Source organism: Eschscholzia californica, unplaced genomic scaffold, assembly GCF_041429995.1.
Source record: "Eschscholzia californica isolate CP2 unplaced genomic scaffold, dmEscCali1.0.p SCAF_6, whole genome shotgun sequence".
Classification (NCBI taxonomy): Eukaryota; Viridiplantae; Streptophyta; class Magnoliopsida; order Ranunculales; family Papaveraceae; genus Eschscholzia; species Eschscholzia californica.
The window spans coordinates 19,365,150-19,388,714 of record NW_028238483.1 but is presented as its reverse complement, the minus strand read 5'-3'; the positions used below and the strand labels follow the sequence as shown (position 1 = coordinate 19,388,714).

At 35.6% G+C, this 23,565-nt stretch overlaps 2 protein-coding genes and 2 long non-coding RNA genes across 4 annotated transcripts; 3 read left to right on the top strand and 1 right to left on the bottom strand.

The window, feature by feature from the left end:
* Nucleotides 1–302: 302 nt before the first annotated feature.
* On the bottom strand, nt 303–2,499 carry LOC147532245 (putative F-box/FBD/LRR-repeat protein At4g03220). Its single transcript, XM_086647889.1, has 4 exons — nt 2,053–2,499; nt 1,110–1,277; nt 974–1,015; nt 303–892 (listed from the first exon to the last, which is right to left on the bottom strand). Exons 1-4 carry the CDS (start codon nt 2,218–2,220, stop codon nt 590–592), a joined length of 681 nt encoding a protein of 226 aa, XP_086504015.1. The 5' UTR covers nt 2,221–2,499; the 3' UTR covers nt 303–589.
* Nucleotides 2,500–6,420: 3,921 nt separating this feature from the next.
* Nucleotides 6,421–7,507, top strand: LOC147532244 (uncharacterized). The gene is made up of 2 exons (XM_086649922.1): nt 6,421–7,042; nt 7,497–7,507. Exons 1-2 carry the CDS (start codon nt 6,421–6,423, stop codon nt 7,505–7,507), a joined length of 633 nt encoding a protein of 210 aa, XP_086506048.1.
* Nucleotides 7,508–13,766: 6,259 nt separating this feature from the next.
* Nucleotides 13,767–15,016, top strand: LOC147532243 (uncharacterized). Its single transcript, XR_015227970.1, has 2 exons — nt 13,767–14,085; nt 14,689–15,016. It is a non-coding gene; the product is annotated as an uncharacterized LOC147532243 (long non-coding RNA).
* An 859-nt stretch (nt 15,017–15,875) lies between these two features.
* Nucleotides 15,876–16,290, top strand: LOC147532242 (uncharacterized). Its single transcript, XR_015227150.1, has 3 exons — nt 15,876–15,945; nt 16,045–16,069; nt 16,233–16,290. It is a non-coding gene; the product is annotated as an uncharacterized LOC147532242 (long non-coding RNA).
* Nucleotides 16,291–23,565: the final 7,275 nt, after the last annotated feature.

The following is a 23,565-nucleotide window of genomic DNA, read 5'->3' as shown; positions in this document are numbered from 1 at the left end:
GGACTGGTTCCATTTCATCTGCCAGCCCACTTCTCACATGACAGTGTACACACAAGGGCCAGCAGATTTTACATGTAGCATATCTCTTTTAAAGAAGGTAGTACTCTCCAGATAGCTTAAGTTCTTAAAAGGAAGAATAAATCAATGTAAGTAAACAAAGATAAGCTTCAAAATTAAAAGTGGATGAAAGATCACACAAAAGTTAACATTCTAAAAGATGGAAAAGAAAATGTGAAGTCCTTATGATGTAGACACATCGGAAATAATAAGAATACTAAAACTTGAATAAAGAACGATTAAAGTAAAGGGAAAATACGATAACTTGATTAATAATTCTCTGAAAGGTGAATAAGAATGACAGACTTGACGTCTTTTTATACAAACTTGGACTCTTCTAGATAGACTCAAACCACGAGTCCTAAATATAAAAGATACTCAAAGTTAGAAACTCGTAAACCTAGGAAATACTCAAACATAGAAATTCTCAAATCTAACCCTAATGGACTCGGACATAAGGCCCTCTAGCTAGCTTGGCCGTGAGGCCAGTACAGTCTGCATCACCTTAGCTCACCTATACAGACTTACATCATCACCTTAGCTCACCTATAGACATGGCACCGAACTTAATTTTGGCCGAGGCTCTAGGGAAGCTTCTTAGCTTCTGAATGAACTTCGTTACCCGAGAGCATAAACGAGGGCTTGACCTCCTAGACGAATTGGCCACGCGAAGATTAACTATATTCAAGATAGTAGAATTCTTCAACAAAATTTCCAAAAACTTGAGTTCGTTAACGCACCCTAAGAATCCTCGAATTTCGACATACTTTAGGTGTTTGAGCAAGCACGGTAACGAAGACCCTGCATCCCAATAGTCATCTGAAGTAAATTTGACCTAGAAGAAGAAGAAAATGGTAATTAGAGTAGGCAGAATCTCTCTCCCTAACTAATAACAAAAAAAAAAAAAATTGGTTACCTCATCAACGAAGGGATAAAGTTGGGGACTCTGATAATGATTCTGGATACAAATGAACAATATAAGCTCATCTTCAAAGCTGAAGAAAAATTAATTAAAGACATGAAAACTAAAACACAGTTGAGAAAGATTTTACCCCAATAAGTTTCAACCTAATGTATACTATATTAGGAGAAACCTTCAACAAGTTCATGATTGAACGAAAGGATTCTCTTGAAAGCCACGACTCAAGCTTCAAGTATTTTAGATTATAGCTTTGAGGGGGGCAAATATCTAACAGTTGAGGAGGTTCCGAGATAACAACCTTGCACATTAAAAAAAGGTAAATTAAAAATGTAGAATAATCCTACCAGGGGACAACCGTAGCATCCACTTTGTCTAACGGATTACTAATTTAGGGTGACGAGTGCAATCACATTAGATAGAAAGAAAGAAATTGGATCTGCCACGACCTGTTTGGTTGTTGTGGCACACTCATATCTACGCCAACACAGGCAGCCTCCTTTGAGAATAGCGGTTCCGCTGACACCCCTCAAACTAATGGAAGCACAATGGGTCATGGCAGGCTGGCGTCACCTCTTTTTCGGACTAATACTACCGTAGCCGTAATGTCACGGTGGGGTTCCCAGCCCCAGGGCTCCCGGGTTGGAGTCCATTGTATAGGGGAATTTGGGGTTGGAAAAAATCTAGACTATACCTTCTTCAAGAACTAACAGAAGCTCGTAGAGTATGTATGTTTGGAAATCCTTCACAAATTCTTCTTCACAATAATCAACCATTATCATTCAAAATATATAGAACTTGAGAAGGTAATTTCTATCACAAATTCTTCTTCACAATTAAAACAAGTTCATAGTTTCACAAAACCCTAATTCAACCACAACTTATCAACAGCAAACAAACACACAAATAATCAACAAATAATTTGATATTTCCGAATCACAAACAACAACATGTAATAACAACTTGTGTGTGGCAATAGAATAATCCTATATAGTATCAGTGAACCAATTAGGCGCCGGGTGGGTGGGGAATTTATTGATGACAAAAGAAACTGAAGAAAAGGAAAAGTGACATACCTCAAGGAAGGAAGAATTCCAGAGACATCTCCATCTTCTTGACAAAAGACTAGTTCTGGCAACTTCTTTCACAGTAAGGAAGGACATGATATGATCAATTAGATCATCAGGTAAGTTGCTAAGTCTATCTAAATCTTTAGAATGTACTAATGATTTTCTTTCTCCCATTCTGAACTAGGGTAACTAACAAGAGATTGAACTACGTTTCTTCTTTTTGAGATGAAGAAATTAGGGTTTTGGTTGAGATTCAATAAATAGTTATTATGAAATAATCAAGAGAGAAGAAGACCGAGAGGGTCTCTGAGAGATAAAGAGGGATAGAGACGAGTAGAGAAGATTGAGAGGGAAAATGAGATCTAATTAGGGTTACAAGTATACATATAGGTTGTTTATGATAAGATACTTGTGGGTAGACCGGGGTCATGGACACACCCGACCCAGTCGGGCGTGTATATTGTAATAGTTTCTTTTTTTTATTAAATAATAATAATAATTCCATTCATAAGTTATAATAATCACAAAAGGGAGATTTTATAGGGCCCCCTCATTTTTGTTAAAAAGCCTCCCCTCAGTGATAATTTAGCAAGTAAAATGGTTCATGGGGAGGCCTTTTAACAAAATTGAGGATGCCTTATAAAACTTCCCATCACAAAATTACATGGTAGATAATTCTTATCCTCTTAGAATTACATGAGAGTTACATAAGTAAAGTTCACGGAACTTTCAAATGTAAAGTGTCTCATGAAGGGAAAGGAATTGACAAGACATAAACTAAAAAAAGACCATAAAGGTCGAAAAAAGAGATCCTTACGATCGAGAATGAAAAGACCCTAAAGGTCACAGATTAAAGACCCTACAGGTCGACAATAATAAAATTACATCAATAATCTTATACTAATGAAAGTGAAATCTTGATCGTTTTTTTCTCTTGTGTTGTAAATTCATCTTCAATCTTCTTGAGATGTTCATCGTAGAAATAGGCAACAGTGACTCTTCTTTTCTCACTAACATCTATATCCATACTTTCATTCCATAAACATTTAACATCACCAAAAAGTGGATTAAATCCTTCATCAAATTTAAATCTTGTAAGGCGATCCATGTTGGAGAGAGAAAGAAGAATCCAAGAAGAGGAGAGAATTGGCGATCTTGTTGATGATAATGATATTTCTTTAGAGTTAAGAGAGAGAGAGAGAGAAAAAAAAAACTGTGTAGTATGGGTTTAGATTCAATAGTATTTCTCTCTAAAACCTACACTCCAAGATCTTATTATATATCTGATAGATAACATAAACTAAAAAGTAGTTTTAGAGAGAGATAGAGAGAAAAGATGAAACGGTATTGATAATTTGTTCTTGATTAGTGATTAGTTAGTGTCGACCATAAAGTGTATTAGAAGAAAAGTATACCGTAATATTTATACTTTGATAATGAGATAAACATACGTACGTGCATCTAGAGAAAGAGAAGACCTGGTATGGAGGAGAAATGTCAAGTAACGATAGAGAGGTAGTGCTTACTGCTCAATTTCTCAAATACGAGGGTTCCAAGATCCAAACACGGAGAATAAAGAGAACCGAGATGAAACCCTAAACCTTCGTTTTCAGATAATCAAGTAGGTGCTTTTTGTTTTCATCCTCTCCGAAATAGTATGACTTAAGTATGGATGTTAAAAGATATTGTGTCGGGCTTTAGACACCTAAGTAAAAAACCCAACAATATAGAGTTTATGTTCTTGACGAAGCAGACAAAAGCTCCACGAGTCCATCTACTAAGCCTTGTCACTTACCAAGTTTAGACGTACACCTATTGTTCAGTCTCCTCATGCTCTCATGAGAGATGTGCGACTATCACAATCCCCCACTCTTAACGATGAGTCGTCTTTCCCTCTGGTTTCACCTGTGGTACCCCTCTTTAGAGATAACGACATTGTCTATGCTTTAGACACTCGCGTCCAAGTTCCAACCCAACATATATAGAATTTTGTTATCATCGAAGGCTCCACAACCTAGCCCAAAGGCCTCGTCACTTGCTTAAGCGTACAATTATAGTCCACACGCGAAAGAGTCCGGAGTGATGAGACATGAAAATGTCCCATCTGAGTCTCTTAATTTTGACAAGTTAGTCTATCTAGGGCAGTTACTCTCATGAATTACTCCAATTTCTACTCAGGTACCTTTTTCAGAGTTATGTGTGCAAAACGGATAAAGTCGGAGAAAATGCAGACTAGGGGTATTTTGGTCATTTGTTGATTCTGATTTCATGGTCAAGATTAGTGCTCGGATGGAAAGTAGAGTCCAAGACGAGCCCGTAGGCGAAAAGGGAAGTCAAATCGGAGTTCGGATGAACAAAGTACAGCGAGTCAAAGTTCGGGTCAAATTCAATGGACCAAAAGTCAAGAGAAACACGTGGCGCACATCCAGCAAATAATCGGATGGACCGGAGAAGTCGTGGGCCACTTTCGGTTATGCTAGAGGTACGCCAAGCTATCCGCGCGACCCGGGATGATCTAACGGATGCGATTTAATATCTTTATAGATGTTCATATTTTCACTCAGTTTTTTGCCCAAAATCGAAATTTAGCTTGATCAAGTCAATTCAATATCTTTACTTTCTCCTTTTGCAATATTTGGGATTTTCTCTATAGTTATGAATCATCTTCATCATTAAGAGTGGTTTTCTGGCAAATGGTTACGGTTGCGGAAACCGGAGAGAGTCAAAAACGGTCGCTTACCTTTTGAATCATGCTTCTTTGATGATTCAAACGAGCCAGTTGCTTGAACCCCGCACCACCGACACGGCATGGTGTTGATAAGAGGACAGAACTAGACTTTTGCCCTATAGCCACTAAACCACCATTGTGGAATTGTCTCGACAATCTCGCCCTCACACATTGGGCTTAACTTTAGTAGACCTTGTGGCTGTTGTAACTTGTTCCCTGGACTCCAATACTAGGTTCAAGTCGTCTTGGGCCTCTGTCACTCCAAAAGCTAGATAAACAAGTGATTCTTCATAGTTGGTGGATTGAACACCTGCCCCTTCCAAACCCAATATGGGATTATCCCCACAAGTTTCTCTTGTCACCAGGCAGAACTTGTGATGCCGAATAACTTTGCTGAACTAATGCTAGCTACTTTAATGTCTCTAAGCTCCGTTCTACTGACATCTGATTTATCGCGATTTAAAGGACAGGAAACAAATTTACACCTTAGTCACTACTTTTCCTTTCTCGAACAGGTTTTCGTTTATCACAAAGCGTTTCCTATGTCGGTATTATCCTACAAATTTAGCAGCAATGACCCAATTTTCGGATATGAAGGAGACGACGCTTCACAATTCATCTCCGCTGTCTGCTGGCGAGGCCAATCCTCGACTTTGGTTGCTGCAAATTCAGCGGGTAATATTAAACTTCTCGAGATGGTTTAATTATGCACATACTCATTTCAACAATTTCAAAAATATAGAATCCTGGGATACTTCAACTGAAAAAAAGAAAATGTAAAACTGTAAGCAGGATATTTGTATGAAATTTTTGTTATTGGATTTAGACGGAACACCTGAAACTGATTTTCAGGAACTGATTGAAAACAAATTGTAATGAAGAGAGATTTTTATGTATATAGAAAGGAAGTATTGGGTGTAATTTACATATGTTATAAGGGATGTGGCTGCCCATAAATCATTGGTGATGCAAGGGATTTGGGTGCCTTTAATATACCCTTTTTCTTATCCAACTTGTATCTCTAGCCACCCACCATTCCTACAATACCACCTTGATGTGGTGTCACCTTATGGTAGCTCCATATGAGAGGTGTCACCTTATGGTAGCTCCATGTGACAAGTGTTTGTGGTTAAGTGACACCACATCATGCAAGTGACAACACATGAGGTTATGTGTCACCATTCTACAACTCCATATGCAAAGTGTCATCTTGGTGGTGACAACACACCATGCAAGTGACAACACATAGGGTATGTGTCAACATCCTATTAGTTCTCCCACCCTATAAATAGATGTACTTTGTGTATTGTTGATATAAGTTTGTGAGAAATGAGAAAGTGTATGGAAAAGGTTTGGAAAGAATTCTTCTATATATAGTTTGGTTCAAGATCATCTCTTTGTTTTAGTATATCTTTATATTTCTACCTTTTCTCTTCCCTTATTTCCATTGAGTTGCATGCAAATATCGATACACATTGAAGCAAATAGACCGACAATTTACAACACGTTATCAGCACGAGTCTCTAGCCAGCTGAAAGAAGCCGTTACTCTGCTCATTTGCCGAAGTCAACATCGGTGAAATATCGAACAAACTAAGCCGCTACTCCGTCTAGTGAAAGGTATAATATTTTAATTTATATTTCATAATGTCTAGCCTTGCTAGACTTGAATTTTCAGCTCTAGATATAACAGGTAAGAATTACATGGAATGGGCAGTCGAAGCTAGACTGACTCTAAAATACAAAAATCTCCTGAACACTATTGTTGAAGGGAATAATGCAGAGGAAATGTTACGGGCTCAAGCTTTAAGCTTTTTGAGACGTCACATACATGATGACCTGAAGTCAGAGTATTTGTATGTGGAAGATCCCTTGGCTTTATGGAATATCTTAAAAGATAGATATGATCACCTGAAGATGGTCATCCTTCCAAAAGCTCGAAATGATTTTATAAATCTTCGACTACAAGATTTTTCTTCCATTTCTGCTTATAATTCCAGCCTTTGTAAAATTGTTTCCAGACTAAAAGTGGGAGGAGATATTATCACTGATGAACAGATGATAGATAAAACATTGAGTACGTTCCATGCCTCAGATATTGTCCTGCAGTCACAATACCGAGAGCGACGTTTCTCTAAATTCTCCCAGTTACTGACTTGTCTTTTGGTCAATGAACAGAATAACCAGTTGTTATTGCATAACCATGAATCTCGACCCACTGGGTCCGTACCTGTGCCTGAAGCACATGCGATATTGCCAAATGATCATGGTAGGAAACAAAATTACAAAGGGAAACGTGGTTCCGGAAGAAACCACCAACGTGGATCCCGCACGAACAAATGGGAGAGAAACAGGCAAACCCCTTACCACCGGAAGTGGGAAAAGGGAGAAAATTCAAAGAATTATGCAGGGAGAAAGCCTGATAAAGTAAAGGGTAAATATAATACCCCTCCCAAAGCTCGTGAAGAAGCTTGTTACCGTTGTGGTATGGAAGGTCATTGGTCCCGTACCTGTCGTACGGCGAGACATTTGGTGGACCTATACCAAGCATCTCTGAAATCTAAAGCTGCACCAGAGATGAACCACATGGCACTTGATCCACCATTGTGTGTTGGAGATTATCTCCCTGAAGGAGAAAATCAAACTGATGATATGTTTAATATTTAGTGTATTAACTTTTCTATCTATTAGAATGCTATATTATAATAACTTTTGTCTGTTAGATATTAGATAGTATATTATATGTATCTGTAATAGTTTTGTTTATGTTATAAATAGTTGTGGTTTGAATCTTATATTATATTATGAAAGGTATGGATTCTAGAAGAAACATATCTAAAGGTGATGAAGATAGCTGTCTAGCAGACAGTGGGACCACAAATTCGATACTTCGAAATACAAAATATTTCTCGACCTTAAAATTATGTGAGGCAAATGCGATTACTATCGCTAGCTCATCAAACATTATAGAAGGCTCCGGAAGAGCTACTATAATATTGCCCCGTGGTACGAAAATAATTATTGAGGATGCTTTGTACTCGACTGGATCCCTGAAGAATCTATTGAGTTTCAAAGACATTCGTCTGAATGGGTACCACGTCGAGACTGGGTCTGAGAATGATAAAGAATATTTATATATCACCTCGAGTATATCATGTCAGAAGCATGTTTTGGAAAGACTTGAAGCTCTTTCTTCTGGGTTATATCTTACACAGATTAAAACAGTTGAATCATATGTCGTTGTCAACCCGAAGTTGCACGATCCAAATACGTACAAAATTTGGCATGATCGACTAGGACACCCAGGATCTACCATGATGAGTAGAATAATACAAAACTCTCAGGGACACCCTCTTCAGAACCAGAAGTTTCTGATAGATAGGGAATTTACTTGCACTGGTTGCTCATTGGGGAAGTTTATTACTCGCCCATCCCTGACGAAAGTACATATCGAATCTCCCAAATTTTTGGAAAGGATTCAAGGTGATATATGTGGCCCTATACACCCGCAGTGTGGACCATTTAAATATTTTATGGTATTAATCGATGCATCAACTAGATGGTCTCATGTAAATCTGCTCTCGACGCGGAATCAGGCGTTTGCAAAGTTATTAGCTCAGATAATTCGTTTACGAGCTCACTTTCCTGATTATCCGATTAAGTCAATTCGTCTAGACGGAGCAGGAGAATTTACATCGAGTACTTTTGATTCCTATTGTCTCTCAGTTGGAATTAATGTTGAACATCCTGTAGCTCATGTTCATACTCAGAATGGTCTAGCTGAATCATTCATTAAGCATATCCAACTGATTGCGAGACCAATGTTGATGAGGACTAAATTACCGGTTACTGCATGGGGACCTGCAGTTCTTCATGCTGCAACTTTGATAAGGTTACGTCCTACTTCGAATAATCAATTCTCACCTTTGCAATATGTTCAAGGCCAGCAGCCAAACATATCTCATTTGCGTATTTTTGGATGTGCTGTATATGTTCCTATTACAGCCCCACAACGCACAAAGTTTGGGCCTCAGCGCCGACTAGGAATATATATTGGTTTTAATACACCATCTATTATTCGATATCTCGAACCCCTGACGGGTGAGACTTTCACTGCACGCTTCGTCGATTGTCACTTTGATGAGACAGTTTTCCCGCCATTAGGGGGAGTAAATTTGCCTGAAGCAAATGTTACCAAAAAGGAACTTTCTTGGGTTACACCAAATTTGTCTCATTTTGATCCTCGTACTAATCAATCTGAAGTTGAAGTACAAAGGATAATACATCTACAAGAGATTGCTAATAAAATGCCTGACGCATTTAATGACGCAGCGAGAGTGACAAAGTCACATATACCTGCTGCAAATGTTCCAGCAAGGATAGATGTCCCTGAAGGACACGATAAAAATATTGCAGCAAATGAATCGTCTAAAGCACGTCTGAAACGTGGACGACCAATCGGTTCTAAAGATATAGTTCCCCGGAAGAGGAAAAACCAACCACAAGCAAGTAATGTTCCAGAAGAAACAACAAATGCACCCCTAGAAGTGGGTAAAGCTCCAGAAGAGGCAGAAGCTCTTGAAGAGCATGAGTTATCTCCAAATGAAGAGATATCTATAAATTATGCTTGTAATGGTAAAGTGTTGAATCGAGATAACATAATCATCGATGATATATTTGCGCTTTCAGTAGCCACTGATATTATCACTGAAAATGATGATTATGAACCACATTCTATTGAGGAATGTCGGAAAAGGACTGATTGGGTAAAATGGAAAGAAGCAATCCAGACAGAGCTGAATTCACTGTCAAAACGTAACGTTTTTGGACCTGTAGTCCTGACACCCAATGATGTAAACCCTGTAGGTTTCAAATGGGTATTCGTCAGAAAACGGAATGAGAATAATGAAGTCATTCGCTATAAAGCAAGACTTGTGGCACAAGGTTTCCTGCAGAAACCAGGGATCGATTATGAAGAAACATATTCTCCAGTTATGGATGGAATAACCTTTCGTTATTTGATCAGTTTAGCAGTTCTGGAAGAACTCGAGATGAATTTAATGGACGTGGTCACTGCGTATCTATATGGAAAGTTAGATACCGACATTTATATGAAAGTCCCTGAAGGATTTAAATTGCCTGGAGGCAACCCACGTACCATGTATTCACTAAAGCTTAATCGAGCTTTGTACGGATTGAAACAAGCTGGACGAATGTGGTACAATCGTCTTAGCGAATACCTGATCAAAGAAGGTTATGTTAATGATCTCGTTTGCCCATGTTTATTTATCAAGAAAGGAGATGTTGGATTCGCGATTCTTGCAGTATATGTTGATGATATCAACCTTATAGGAACTCCAGAAGAGCTCTCTAAAGCAGCAGAATATTTGAAGAAAGAATTCGAGATGAAAGATCTCGGGAAAACAAAATTCTGTCTTGGCTTACAAATTGAGAGAAGCACAAGTGGCATACTGGTACATCAAACATTATACACAGAAAAAGTCCTGAAGCGCTCTAACATGGAGAATTTTTATCCGATTAGTACTCCCATGGTTGTTAGGTCTCTCGATGCTCTGAAAGATCCATTTCGACCTAAAGAAGAGGACGAAACACTCCTTGGTCCAGAAGTACCATATATGAGTGCTATTGGTGCATTATCATACTTAGCTCAATGCACTAGACCGGACATTGCTTTTGCAGTAAATCTATTGGCCAGATATAGCTCTGCACCTACTAAGAGGCATTGGGTTGGAGTAAAGCAAATTCTAAGATATCTGAGAGGAACAACTGACATGGGATTGTTTTATTCAAAGAACTTATCCGGTGATTCTCAAGTAAAAGGATACACAGATGTCGGTTATATTTCTGATCCGCACAAAGGGATTTCTCAGACAGGTTATGTATTCACAAGTGGAGGTACAACTTTCTCATGGCGATCTAGTAAACAAAGTATGCCCGCTACCTCATCAAACCATGCAGAAATTATAGCTCTTCATGAAGCAACAAGAGAATGTGTATGGCTTAGATCCATTATTGAACACATTAGAAGCTCAAGTGGTCTTGATTCAATCACAAAATCTCCCACAGTCATTCACGAAGATAATTCGGCTTGCATCGCTCAGATCAAAGAAGGATACATCAAAGGCGATAGAACTAAGCACATATCTCCTAAACTGTTTTACTCACATCATCTCCAGAAGAATAATGAGATTGATATCCAGAAGATACAATCGTGTGAGAATTATGCTGACTTGTTCACCAAGTCGCTGCCTACTACGACGTTCAGAAAACTGGTATATGGCATCGGAATGCGACGCTTGAATAGCCGGATGATGTAAGACTACATCGTTCCAAGATATGATATTCATCAGGGGGAGTCTACTATCATGTGCAGGTTCATGTATCGCTATCTACGCTCTGTACTCTTTTTCCTTCGTCCAGTTTTTGTCCCAATGGGTTTTTCTGGCAAGGTTTTAACGAGGCAGTATTTAGCGTATCCAGCGTCACTCGGAATCTATTATTTGTACTCTTTTCCTTCATCAGATTTTGTCCCACTGGATTTTTCTGACAAGGTTTTTAATGAGGCAATTATTTCAAGTGATGGTCATCCAAGGGGGAGTGTTATAAGGGATGTGGCTGCCCATAAATCATTGGTGATGCAAGGGATTTGGGTGCCTTTAATATACCCTTTTTCTTATCCAACTTGTATCTCTAGCCACCCACCATTCCTACAATACCACCTTGATGTGGTGTCACCTTATGGTAGCTCCATATGAGAGGTGTCACCTTATGGTAGCTCCATGTGACAAGTGTTTGTGGTTAAGTGACACCACATCATGCAAGTGACAACACATGAGGTTATGTGTCACCATTCTACAACTCCATATGCAAAGTGTCATCTTGGTGGTGACAACACACCATGCAAGTGACAACACATAGGGTATGTGTCAACATCCTATTAGTTCTCCCACCCTATAAATAGATGTACTTTGTGTATTGTTGATATAAGTTTATGAGAAATGAGAAAGTGTATGGAAAAGGTTTGGAAAGAATTCTTCTATATATAGTTTGGTTCAAGATCATCTCTTTGTTTTAGTATATCTTTATATTTCTACCTTTTCTCTTCCCTTATTTCCATTGAGTTGCATGCAAATATCGATACACATTGAAGCAAATAGACCGACAATTTACAACAACATATATAATTTGGTTGTTTGCTTCCCTAAGTAGGGGTTTTTCATTTTGATTTCATTTTTGGTAAAAGGGAGCCCCTAAAATTTGATCCCATAGAGTTCAATTCTCCATTACAACCAAAAACTTCCTTTGTGATTTTCATCTCAAAGCCCATCAAGGATGAGAGGAATCTCATTAGGAATGGCCCAAGACTATCAACGATATTTCTGAGTATGAATAATGTCACCCTTGATTGGGGTAGTCAATAAGTTGGTTTGGTTTTTATCTTCATAACTATATTACCTTTCTAAAAAGACAGAGATATGAATGCAAAGTAAAGGTCGATATTAAGGAGAAACAAAAAAAATCTCTCTTTTCATCTTCATCACTTTCTCTCACTTGGATCTCTCTTTTCCTCATTTCTCTCTCAGATCTCTCTTTCGTATCCTCTTTCTCTCAGATCTCTCTTTTTCTCTCTCTCCACTCGACTGAAACTTTAGAGTTCCAGTCGAGATACAAGGAGAGAGGGAGGAAGAGATCTGAAAGAGAGAGTGAGAGAGAAAAGAATTTGAGAAATGGAGAGAGATTAATCCGAGAGAAAAAATATTTGAGAGAGAGACTAGAGAGAGGAAAAAATGATGGTTGTGGTGGCCAGAAGACCGAAGATAGGAGGAAGAAAAACTGAAAAAACATTAAGGGCGGGTAGTGTTTGGAAGAAACAAAAAATTACAAACTTTTTTGTTTTTCACCCAAAAGTTCGTGACACAGGAAAATTTCTTTGTTTCACTAAAACATCAAGCTTACGTAAATACTAAAAAATCAAATGACTCAGCCTGATGAATATCATCTCGAGTATAACGTGCCCTAAAACTTATTGAAATAAAAAGGAAAGAGTTTCTTACACAAAAGGATATTCAAAGTTTTGAAACCAAAGCATCTAATGTCTCTGAGAACATATTTTTTGAGCTAAAAACATGTCAATAAAATAAATCTATTATATTAAAACAGCTCAGTCGGTTATCCAGGGGATAAGTCTGACCGTCCATTTTATTTTAGAGATTTGGTTGAAATATAATCTAACGGAGGACAATTCAGAGCAGAAAACACTTTTAGTAAGGCCGCGGCTTTGGGGAATAAAGAAAATTCTCCGGGGAATAAAGACTTTTCTTAAAACTAGTCAAATAAGTTTGACTTTTATGTTTTTTTTTTATTGCTAAGGGACTTCTAATTTTTGGGAGTTCTCCTCCATCTCATCACCTCTCTCTACCACCTCATCTCCACACCATCTCATCATCTTCTCCGGTGCCGGCGACCTTCAAACATAAAAAAAAAAAATTTAATTAAAAAAAAATTTCTCTCTCCTCTCACTCAAATTTTTTTTTTTTTCTTCCTCTCTCTCTCTCTAGAACAGATCTAGAGAGAGAGAGAGGAAGGACAAAAAAAAAAAAAAAAAAATTTTGAGAGAGAGGAGAGAGAAAAAAATTTTAATTTAATTTAATTTTTTTTATGTTTGAAGGTCGCCGGCCGGAAAATTGGCCGGCCGGCGACCTTTGTCGGAGAAGATGATGAGGTGGCGAGAAGATGAAGTGGCAGAGAGAATAGATGAGATGGAAGAGAACTTTTATAAAAATGTATTTTGTATTCCCCATAAAAATTGATTCCCCGGAGAACTTTCAAAAAAATCTGGATTCCCTCGAGAATTTATTCCCCGGAGAATTTTCTTTATTCCCCAAAGCCGCGACCTTTAGTAATTACACAAATTTCTTTAGGGTAATTAAGTAAATATACCCCACCTTTAGAACAGGAGGTCGTTCCCTCAATCTCTCCATGATATTCACGGTTCCTTAACTTATGAAACTGCTTTCAATTTAGGTTTCCCTCTATCTCTATCCAACGAAATATATAGTTTCACTTTGATTTCTTTATATTTCCCTCTCTATTTCTTATCTTTGTTTCTTCTCATTACTGTTTTTATATTGCAGGTTATATCTCTCTCTTTCTATCTCTTTGTTTCTTTAATTCCTCTTTTATTTCCTGTTTCTAACCTAATGATAGAAAGAATCTGGTGTTTCCTTTTAATGGAAAAGCTTATAGGTGGTTGGAAGAAATGGGGAAAAGAATAGACTCACTTGATCCAAGGTATTAGTGTTTCACATTGTTATGGTTTCAACTTTTATCTCCAGCATTATTTACTTTTAACTGTTCTTTTACAATAAACCTTTTGTTTTTTATTTTCAATTACTCTCTCTCTCTCCACTTCTCTGTTTGTAAAGGTTGGATTGATTCGATTTCTTCCAATCTACAATATCTTGGTTCTTTGAGCCATGAGATACCTAGAGAGAAAGGTTGTTTCCAAAATATGGATAGTGATTTTGTATGAAGAAAAAAAATATTAGACAGTGATTCGTTATCCATATCTTAGATAGTGATCAATTGTCTCTGAAACAACCATATCTAATATTAGATAGTGATTTTGTTGTTTAAAAAATATATTAGATAGTGACCAATTGTTTCTTCCAAAATATGGATCAAAATAAAAATAATAAAAAAAATATTAGATATGGTTGTTTAAAAAATATACTGTATTAGATAGTGATCAATTGTCTCTGAAACAACCATATCTAATATTAGAGTGATTTTGTTGTTTTTCTTTGATTTTGTAAGTTTTCCTTTCACCATTCAAAAAGGTTGGATCCTAGAGAGAGAGAGGCATTTATCTAATATATTTTTTTGTTGTTTCAGATATCAACAGTGATTGGGGTTTCAGGAACATCAGCAGCATCTGCAATTGGTTATCTGAGTAAATATGGAAACACCCATAATAATTGTATGCCAATTTGTGATTATTTTGGGGTTTTCTGTAAAAGAGTAACAATTTCTTCCAAATTTCTTCCAATCTACAATTGGTTCCAGTTTTTTTCTTAGTTTTGACAAATGATTTTTTTATTTTTATTTTCAAGTTTAAATCAACCCGGGCTCCTCCATGGTGAGATAGGAATCAAGTGCTCCATATTAAGTCCAGTTTCTATGTCAATTTGACCTTCATAAAAAAAATGTCAATTTGACCTAACAGTTGTATTTTTTTTTCTCTGTCTTTTCTTTTTTCTCATCTTGCCTTACTACTAAAAAGGTAGCCATTGATTGTATGTTTTCTCTCTTTTTTTTTTGTATTTTGGTTTTTGTGTTCCCTAGAATATGGGCATTTGTTTGGTTGTATGTTTGCATGTGTTTTATGAAAGAAGGACAGAGAAAATGATTCAATGGAGTAAATGAATTCCTACTATAGTAGACTAGACAAAGACCCACATTTGAAAAACAAGGTTTGATCTTTTGTGTGGAAGACGTAAGAAGAATTTGATTGTATTTGATACACGAGATGAGTGAAAGTTCGATAGACACTTCAAGGAGATTAGTGCTATTGAAAATATGCATTAATTTTTACGTCAGGGCGGTTGTATACAGAGAGGTTTATGTGTTGCGAAATTAATACAGAGAGTTGTGATGCAAATTCGAATTACAGGTCTCTGTATAATGTTGATTAATTGGTGTAGATATGGATTTCGACATTGAGATATTATTTAAGATTTTTTTTTTTAAATTTCACTTGGAACTAACAAAAGATTAGTAGTTTTGTTGCGGTTGGTGGGTAAATTTAGTTCTCCCTTTCAATTTCATTACAATTTTAATTTTTTTTTACGATGGAATAACTAAAAACTAGATTTCCACCTTGAATTACATGAAACTAGGTTCCCACCGCGCCCTACGGGCGCGGTAGATCCCTCTTGGCTAACGCCGTTGTGGTTTACTACGTCCTGATTTTACGAGTAAAGTATTTTCGAGAATTCTCCGTGTGTGCGTGTAACCAACCCACCCGCGATTCTCTCCTCCCAATTAAAATAAGTTGTAACCAACCCACCCGCGATTCTCTCCTCCATTTGAGTTGAAATCAACTCCACACGAGATCCATCTTCCCCATACTGTTTCATTGAACATTCCATGGTTAGTTATTTATTTTTGTTCTTTCGTTTACTGATTTTTTCATCTCCTTTCTTCTGTGTAATTTATTTTAACAGATTTTAGTTCATTTGAGTTTTGCAGGTTCTAAGAGATGATAGATCAACAGGTTCTACCTCCCTCCCTCTACATCTTTCTAAAATAAATATACATAATTCTTTCCCAACATTTCTACTTGATATTGTTGGTTTGATTCGAACTTCCACAATCCATATTTTTGTTGTATACATGTTTTTTTTTCTTTTGCTTTTCACTTATGATTGAATTTGCAGGACTTTAAAGTGACGGAAAGTAGTCTACAGAGATGAAGAGGTTTTTCTCATTCATTTCACTAATTATGTTTGTCTATTTACATTTTGATTGTTGCTTACGATTTTTTTTTTTTTGTATGTGACTACAGTTTAGGTTATGATGGTCACAAAGAATTGTTGGATCCAATTCCTTTCTTAAAGAAATTATTCTTCTATTTTTTTTTTGGTTCTTTTCTTTTATATAAGACTTTCGTCAACTCCCCCGATTATTTATATATTATTGATTTCTTATCGAGATGAACTAAAGTATGGAAGTTTCTTCTTCATTCTCATATGTTCAAATTTCTTAGAAGTAATTATACGCATCACTATTTTTGTTTTGTTGCTCATGTTTTACCTTAACACAGTTATTACTCAACAAAAATATTTTTTTTATAGTAGTTTTTCTCCATTGTCATTGCTAACATTTTCCTTAATTTATTTATTCTCGATCTAAAATAGAAAAACATTAACATTTAAAGTATAGAATGAAGCAATACAAAATAATATCCAATTTGAAAAATTCATAAATCATTTCAAAATTTGTTAGACAATGAAAAATGAAAAAAACGGTAAATTGATATTGTTGGTTTGATTCGAACTTCCACAATCCTTATTTTTGTTTTATATATGTTTTTTTTCTTTTGTTTTCACTTATGTTTGAATTTGCAGGACTTTAAAGTGACGGAAAGTAATCTACAGAGATGAAGAGGTTTTTCTCATTACATTTTGATTGTTGCTTATGATTTTTTTTTTTTGTATGTGACTACAGTTTAGGTTATGATGGACACAAAGAATTGCTGGAGCCAATTCCTTTCTTAAAGAAATTATTCTTCTATTCTTTTTGTTCTTTTCTTTTATATAGGACTTTCTTCTTCTCCCCTGTTTGCTTATATATTATTGATTTCTTATCGAGATGAACTAAAGTATGGAAGTTTCTTCTTCATTTCTCATATGTTCAAATTTCTTAGAAGTAATTATACGCATCACTATTTTTTGTTTTGGCGCGATAAACTCCACATTTTCAGAGAGATAAATTGAACCATATTAACTTCTCCCACACAAAGTGTTTAATTTTTTCATTTTATTAGTAATTTTTTTTATCAAATGGCTCAAAATATGTTAAAATTTACTCATTTTATGTATAAGTTTGTTTCTAATTGTGAAGAAAAAAGTGTCATCACGATTGAAGAAGTCATGAAAATGATGAAGATCATGATGATGAAGAGGGTAAAAATAAAGTGGTCCTGGAACATTTACACTTTTATTCAAGGGAACATTTTTATCCTTGAAGATGAGAAGTCAATTTACCATTTTTTTTCATTTTTCATTGTCTAACAAATTTTGAAATGATTTATGAATTTTTGAAATTGGATATTATTTTGTATTGTTTCATTCTATACTTTAAATGTTAATGTTTTTTTATTTTAGATCGAGAATAAATAGATTTTTCTCATTGTTTGAGGTGTGTGTTATGTTAAATTTCTTTTATGAAATTTGGAGAGTTTTTTTTGTTGAAAGATATCCAGAAAGTTGGTTATACATTCCAATAACTAGGTGTCCACCGCGTCCTACGGACGCGGTAGATTCCTTTTGGCTAACGCCGTTGTTAGTACATTATTCAAGAACATATGACTTGTCAATGAATCTTTTACGGTCAACGTAAGTCGGGGTCGAGCATACACTCAGACGTGTATGTGCCACTGGTTCCATTTCTTCACTACCTGGGATCACACAGGTATCTGTGATTCGCATAATTGCGAATTACAGACCCTGCATAATGTCGGATGGTGAAGAAATTGAAACAATGGCACATCCACGTCTGAGTGTATGCTCGACCCCGACTTATGTTGACCGTAAAAGATTTATTGACACGTCATATGTTCTTGAATAATGTACTAACAACGGCGTTAGCCAAAAGGAATCTACCGCGTCCGTAGGACGCGGTGGACACCTAGTAAGATATAAAATAAGTTCAGGGCTTGCATGGTCAAGTGTGGGGATCCTAATTAAGATATGGAAACCATTAATTTGAAATGTTTTCCATGTATTATTGTAGTTCCACTAAACAAATTTCAGTAGGACCAAAACAAACCTTATCTTAAATATCATGTACTTTAATGAACTTAATTATTGATGCCATTGTTTTTTTTGTTAGATTCTTAGGATTTGTTGAATGCTATTAAAATATGGCTTATTAGCCAACAACTACATGTTTCATCTTGTACAACCCAAGCAGACCAACCGATACACGTAAGAAAGTTCGTGACTTTTTCTTCTCTATTTTTCTCTCTCACAAATACAAATGGCCGGAAACCTTAAAGTTCTTCTTTGTGATGAAGATAGTAATATATCAAGTTGTTTGTTTTGGCATATTTATTACATGACAAATTTCCCATACGGTCTATATCTATTTAAAGAAGCAACCCTAACTAAAAAAAACTCGAATTTAAGTATACGAAAGAGAAAGGGCTAAATACTAAACTGAGAACAAAATATAAGGATCAAAATAGCAATTAACGTATCAGATATTTTGTTAATGCGACCAACACATTACAAAACCAAATTAATCTTTTGATCTAGTCAGGCCCATTTGTATTCTTATCCTTATTCTTGCATTATATTCCGGTTCCAGTAAGTATTTTTGAGCTTAAAATGTTCATATCCAGTTTAGTTCAGACTTAGCTCAGCACGGTTTTACCTTATGATTTCTTGACAGTGACTTGGACATTTTGAAATGAAAAATCTTTGTCATTATCATCTGAACCCCACACTTACCAGTCAAAGGGGCACCCAATTTTCTTTTTTTCTTTTAAATTTTATTTCCAACTAATTTTCTAATACGTTTTCATTGTAAATTCCGATTAAATCAATACGCGGATTGCTTATTCAAGTGAAAGTCGATGAAAATAAATATTCCGATAGACTTAGTTGTCTTCAAAACTTATTTCGATATTTTAACTTATTTCCAAGAGATTTTCTTTGTTGGTTGACAACAAACAATAGAGAAATAACTTATAAAAGAGATAAAAAAAAAAAGAAACTAAAGGAACTTGTACCAGCATCTTAATGTTTTATAGGATTCTAACAAATTTATATATAATTCTCCAGTTTACTTTGACAGAGTGTAGGAATATGTCATGGAAGACGAATGTAATATACAAATTCTTTCTGTAGAACAAATCAATTTGTAAATTAATCACGAGTCAGTAATTGAAGAAATCCACAAAACAAGTTCAATATATTGGATATATTTTTCTGCAAGGATTTCTTATGAATTATTTTTTTCTGGAAGAACTACATTAAAAAATGATAAAGATATTATTCCTATCTCTTTTTTTTTGTTAAAGAGATAAAGATATTATCTCAATTTTTGAAATGTATTTACGAAAGATCCCTATCATAAAAAAGAGGATTGAAATATCAGCCACTAAATACAAAAAAAAAAAATTCCACCGCCCTATAACTTCCAAGTATCCTTCAGAAAGCTAGACCACAAGTTGTAGCTTGTACAATGTCGATTAAACAAGATGTTATATGTCTATCTACTAGTGATACGTATTAAATAAACCTTTATGTCTTTTTTTTCTGTTGAAAGAAATAAACCGTTATGTCAATAAGGATATATTTGTTTTTACACATTACACTTGACATGTTACTCATTGTCAATGCTAGTGAGCTACTAGCTACCTCGCCGTACACATATCAACCTTTGTCACTATGTTCTAGACAATGGCCAAACACACTCTACATTTGTAGATAGTTTATTGATGATGAACAATATAAACCCCTACATATCACATAATAAAATTTTAGTGTTGTTTAAAAGTGGAGTCAATCTCATGACCTCTCGTACACAGTCTAAGCTCTTGAACCACTGAGCTATAACTTGATTCATGTCAGAAATTTCTTTAAAAGAAAATTATTATTTCAGAAATAACATACATGATTCGACATATAAGGTCCTTGACTACGTCGGAGTCCAAAACGACCGCTTTGGTTGCTTTGGACCCGAACCACCCCTGACAGAGATGTAAATGATGAATTGACAAACAATTATGATCTATAAATGATCACTATTTGGATGATATTTTTATTTTAAATATTTCGATCCAACTTGATTGATTATGACTCATCTAACTACGAACCATTTGAATATAACTCCTTTTTAACTTTTTATAATTTACTTAAATAAACGCAAAATTTACCTAATTCAGTCGTTCACAGTAGTTCCACATCACGAATCAATTTATTTAGAATCAAGGTTCAGATCTGACTTAGAGAAACATAAACACCATGATTTTGTAAAGAAAGAATGCGTGAAAGCCCAACATCTGGACCTTAATACGAAAAAAAAACCCGTCCAAAAATAATAATGTAAATAACTCATTTTTTAACACTTTTTAAACTGTGGACAACATATATAATTATGTTGTTAACAAGACATTCATATTTTTCCATAATCTCTTTTTTACCCTTTTATGTTGACAACATATTTATATATGTTGTCATAAACTGTTGACAACATATATTATTGTGTTGATATAAAATGTTGACAACATCTGTATAGTTGTCATGACTTGTTATAAAATGTTGACGACATATATAGTTGCTCTGACTTGTCATAAAATGTTGACAACATACATAATTATGTTGTTAACAACACATAAAATACATTAACCAAAATGTTATTTGTCCATTAATGGGTTTGTCAAATACAAAAGATAATATAAATAATATTTTAATTTTTGCAAAAGTCAAATAAGAAAATGTATTAGTCGAAATTTTTATGTCAAAATCAAAACAAAAAAATGCAGAAACTATTTCTTTCTTTACAAAACAAATAAAAAAATGCTTTAACCAAATATTAGTGTCAGTCTGTGTTTCTCAAATGCAAACGACAAAATGCAAAATATTTTTGAAAAATAATTTTTGAGTAAAAACGAATTTGTTCAGAAATGTACAAATTTTTTTAGAGCAAACTAAGATTTGTTCAGAAACTTAAAAAAATGTTTTTCACATTGATTTTGGAGGTAAAATTGTACTTTCACAAAATAATTTTTTTTAAAAAAATATTATTCACATTTAGGCTGGTTTTTTTTTTTTTTGAGAATTCGACTAGGATCTATGTTAGTCGTTACAAGGCAGGCATTGATACATCATTAAGATGTGATGAACACGATAACCGTTTAATTTAAACCATGAATGAAAGAAGCCTAAAGCTCAACAAAATGAAAGAGACCTAAAAACCGACAAATTTATTTACTTTACTAATAACTTAAATTATACGTGATAAATCTTGATGGCAAAATTAATTTTCTTTATTAATAACCTAAATTATATGAGATAAATCTTGATAGGAAATTGCTTCCACCGAGACTCATCTCGCGACTTCATAGACTTAACATGGGTGTACTGCACCAAAAATTGATTGACTAACTGGTTTTTTATTGTACCCAAATTTTGGGTTTTAAATTTATCCTCCCGTTTTGTAAATTTGTATGGTGGGATGGTGGGATATGAAACTCGGTGGAAATAACACATTCTCCGTATGATGATATTGGAGTATATCCAAAGAAATGTGTATCCATTCATTATTGACACAAAACCAACGTGGATCTTTGCTGTCTAAACCCTAAGAGCATCTCCAATGCAAAACTCAATCTTAGAAACTCGGAGTGCCACATAAGATTTTCTGAGTTTTTCTTAAAAAATCATCTCCAATGCAAAACTCAACTAAGATCTCAAAGATGATGTGTCGAGAGTGGAATAGAGATATCTCAAGAGGACACTCTATTTTCAGAGTGTCCTCTTGAGATATCTCTAATTGTCCAACTCATCAATATTTAAATTTCAACCAATAGAAATCAAGTCTTCGTATATTTCCAAAATAACTTATTACTTTATTACGAAAATAACCATAACACGTAAGTAAAATAAAAGAGTTTAGAGTATTGCATTGGAGACATATAAGAATTGAGGATCTCTATTTTCGACACCTATGAGTGAGAATCTCAATTGGAACTCGACAAATAGGACGAATAGAGATTTTTTTGAGTTTTGCATTGGAGATGCTCTAACTCCCATCCCTTCATTTATCTATCTAACTTAGTTTGTCCTTATCATACACCCAATCAAAAACCGCCACATGTACATTTGGTCCTACAAAAATGTCCGCGGCGAATCGCTCAACCACGTCTGTCAGGTGGGACCCATCTAAAATCTAACCTATATAAAGGACCAGAGAATTTTCTGATCATTCACAAAGATAAATTTAGAGTTAATTCCTATATGGCCCCCTACTTTGTGACCAGCTTCCTTTATGGCCCCTTTTTTTTCGTAAATTCAAATATGGCCCCCTATTTTCAGATAAATGTCATTACTACCCTTCTTAATTCTAAATTTAAAACAATAAAAAAAATGATTTCCACCTCACCCCTCTCTCTCTCCACCTCATCTATCCCTACACCTCATCTCTCCCTACACCTCATCTCTCCCTACACCTCACCTCTCCCTACACCTCACCCCTCTCTCTCTCCAATTCACCTCTCTCTCTCTCTCCAACTCTTTCTCTCCTACTCACCCCTTTCTTCTCCGGCAAGGTGGCCGGCCGGAAAATTTTCCGGCCGGTCACCTTCAAACTTAAAAAAAAAAAAAAAAAAAATTTCTCTCTCCTCTCTCTCTCTAAATTTTTTTTTTTTTAAATCTCACCACTCTCTCTCTCTCTAAAACTCCGGCGAAGGGGGTTTCCCTTCGTCGGAGGATCTGTTCACGAACAGCAGCTCTGTTCGTGAACAGCAGCTCTGTTCACAGAGCTGCTGTTCGTGAACAGATCCTCCGACGAAGGGAAACCCCCTTCGCCGGAGTTTTAGAGAGAGAGAGAGTGGTGAGATTTAAAAAAAAAAAAATTAGAGAGAGAGGAGAGAGAATTTTTTTTTTTTTTTTTAAATTTGAAGGTGGTCGGCCGGAAAATTTTCCGGCCGGCCACCTTGCCGGAGAAGAAAGGGGTGAGTAGGAGAGAGAGAGTTGGAGAGAGAGAGAGGTGAATTGGAGAGAGAGAGAGAGGGGTGAGGTGTAGGGAGAGATGAGGTGGAGAGAGAGAGGGGTGAGGTGGAAATAATTGTTTTTTTATTGTTTTAAATTTAGAATTAAGAAGGGTAGTAATGACATTTATCTGAAAATAGGGGGCCATATTTGAATTTACGAAAAAAAGGGGGCCATAAAGGAAGCTGGTCACAAAGTAGGGGGCCATATAGGAATTAACTCATAAATTTAAGACACTAGTTTTGGGTGGAGAGGTAGGTGATTACTCACA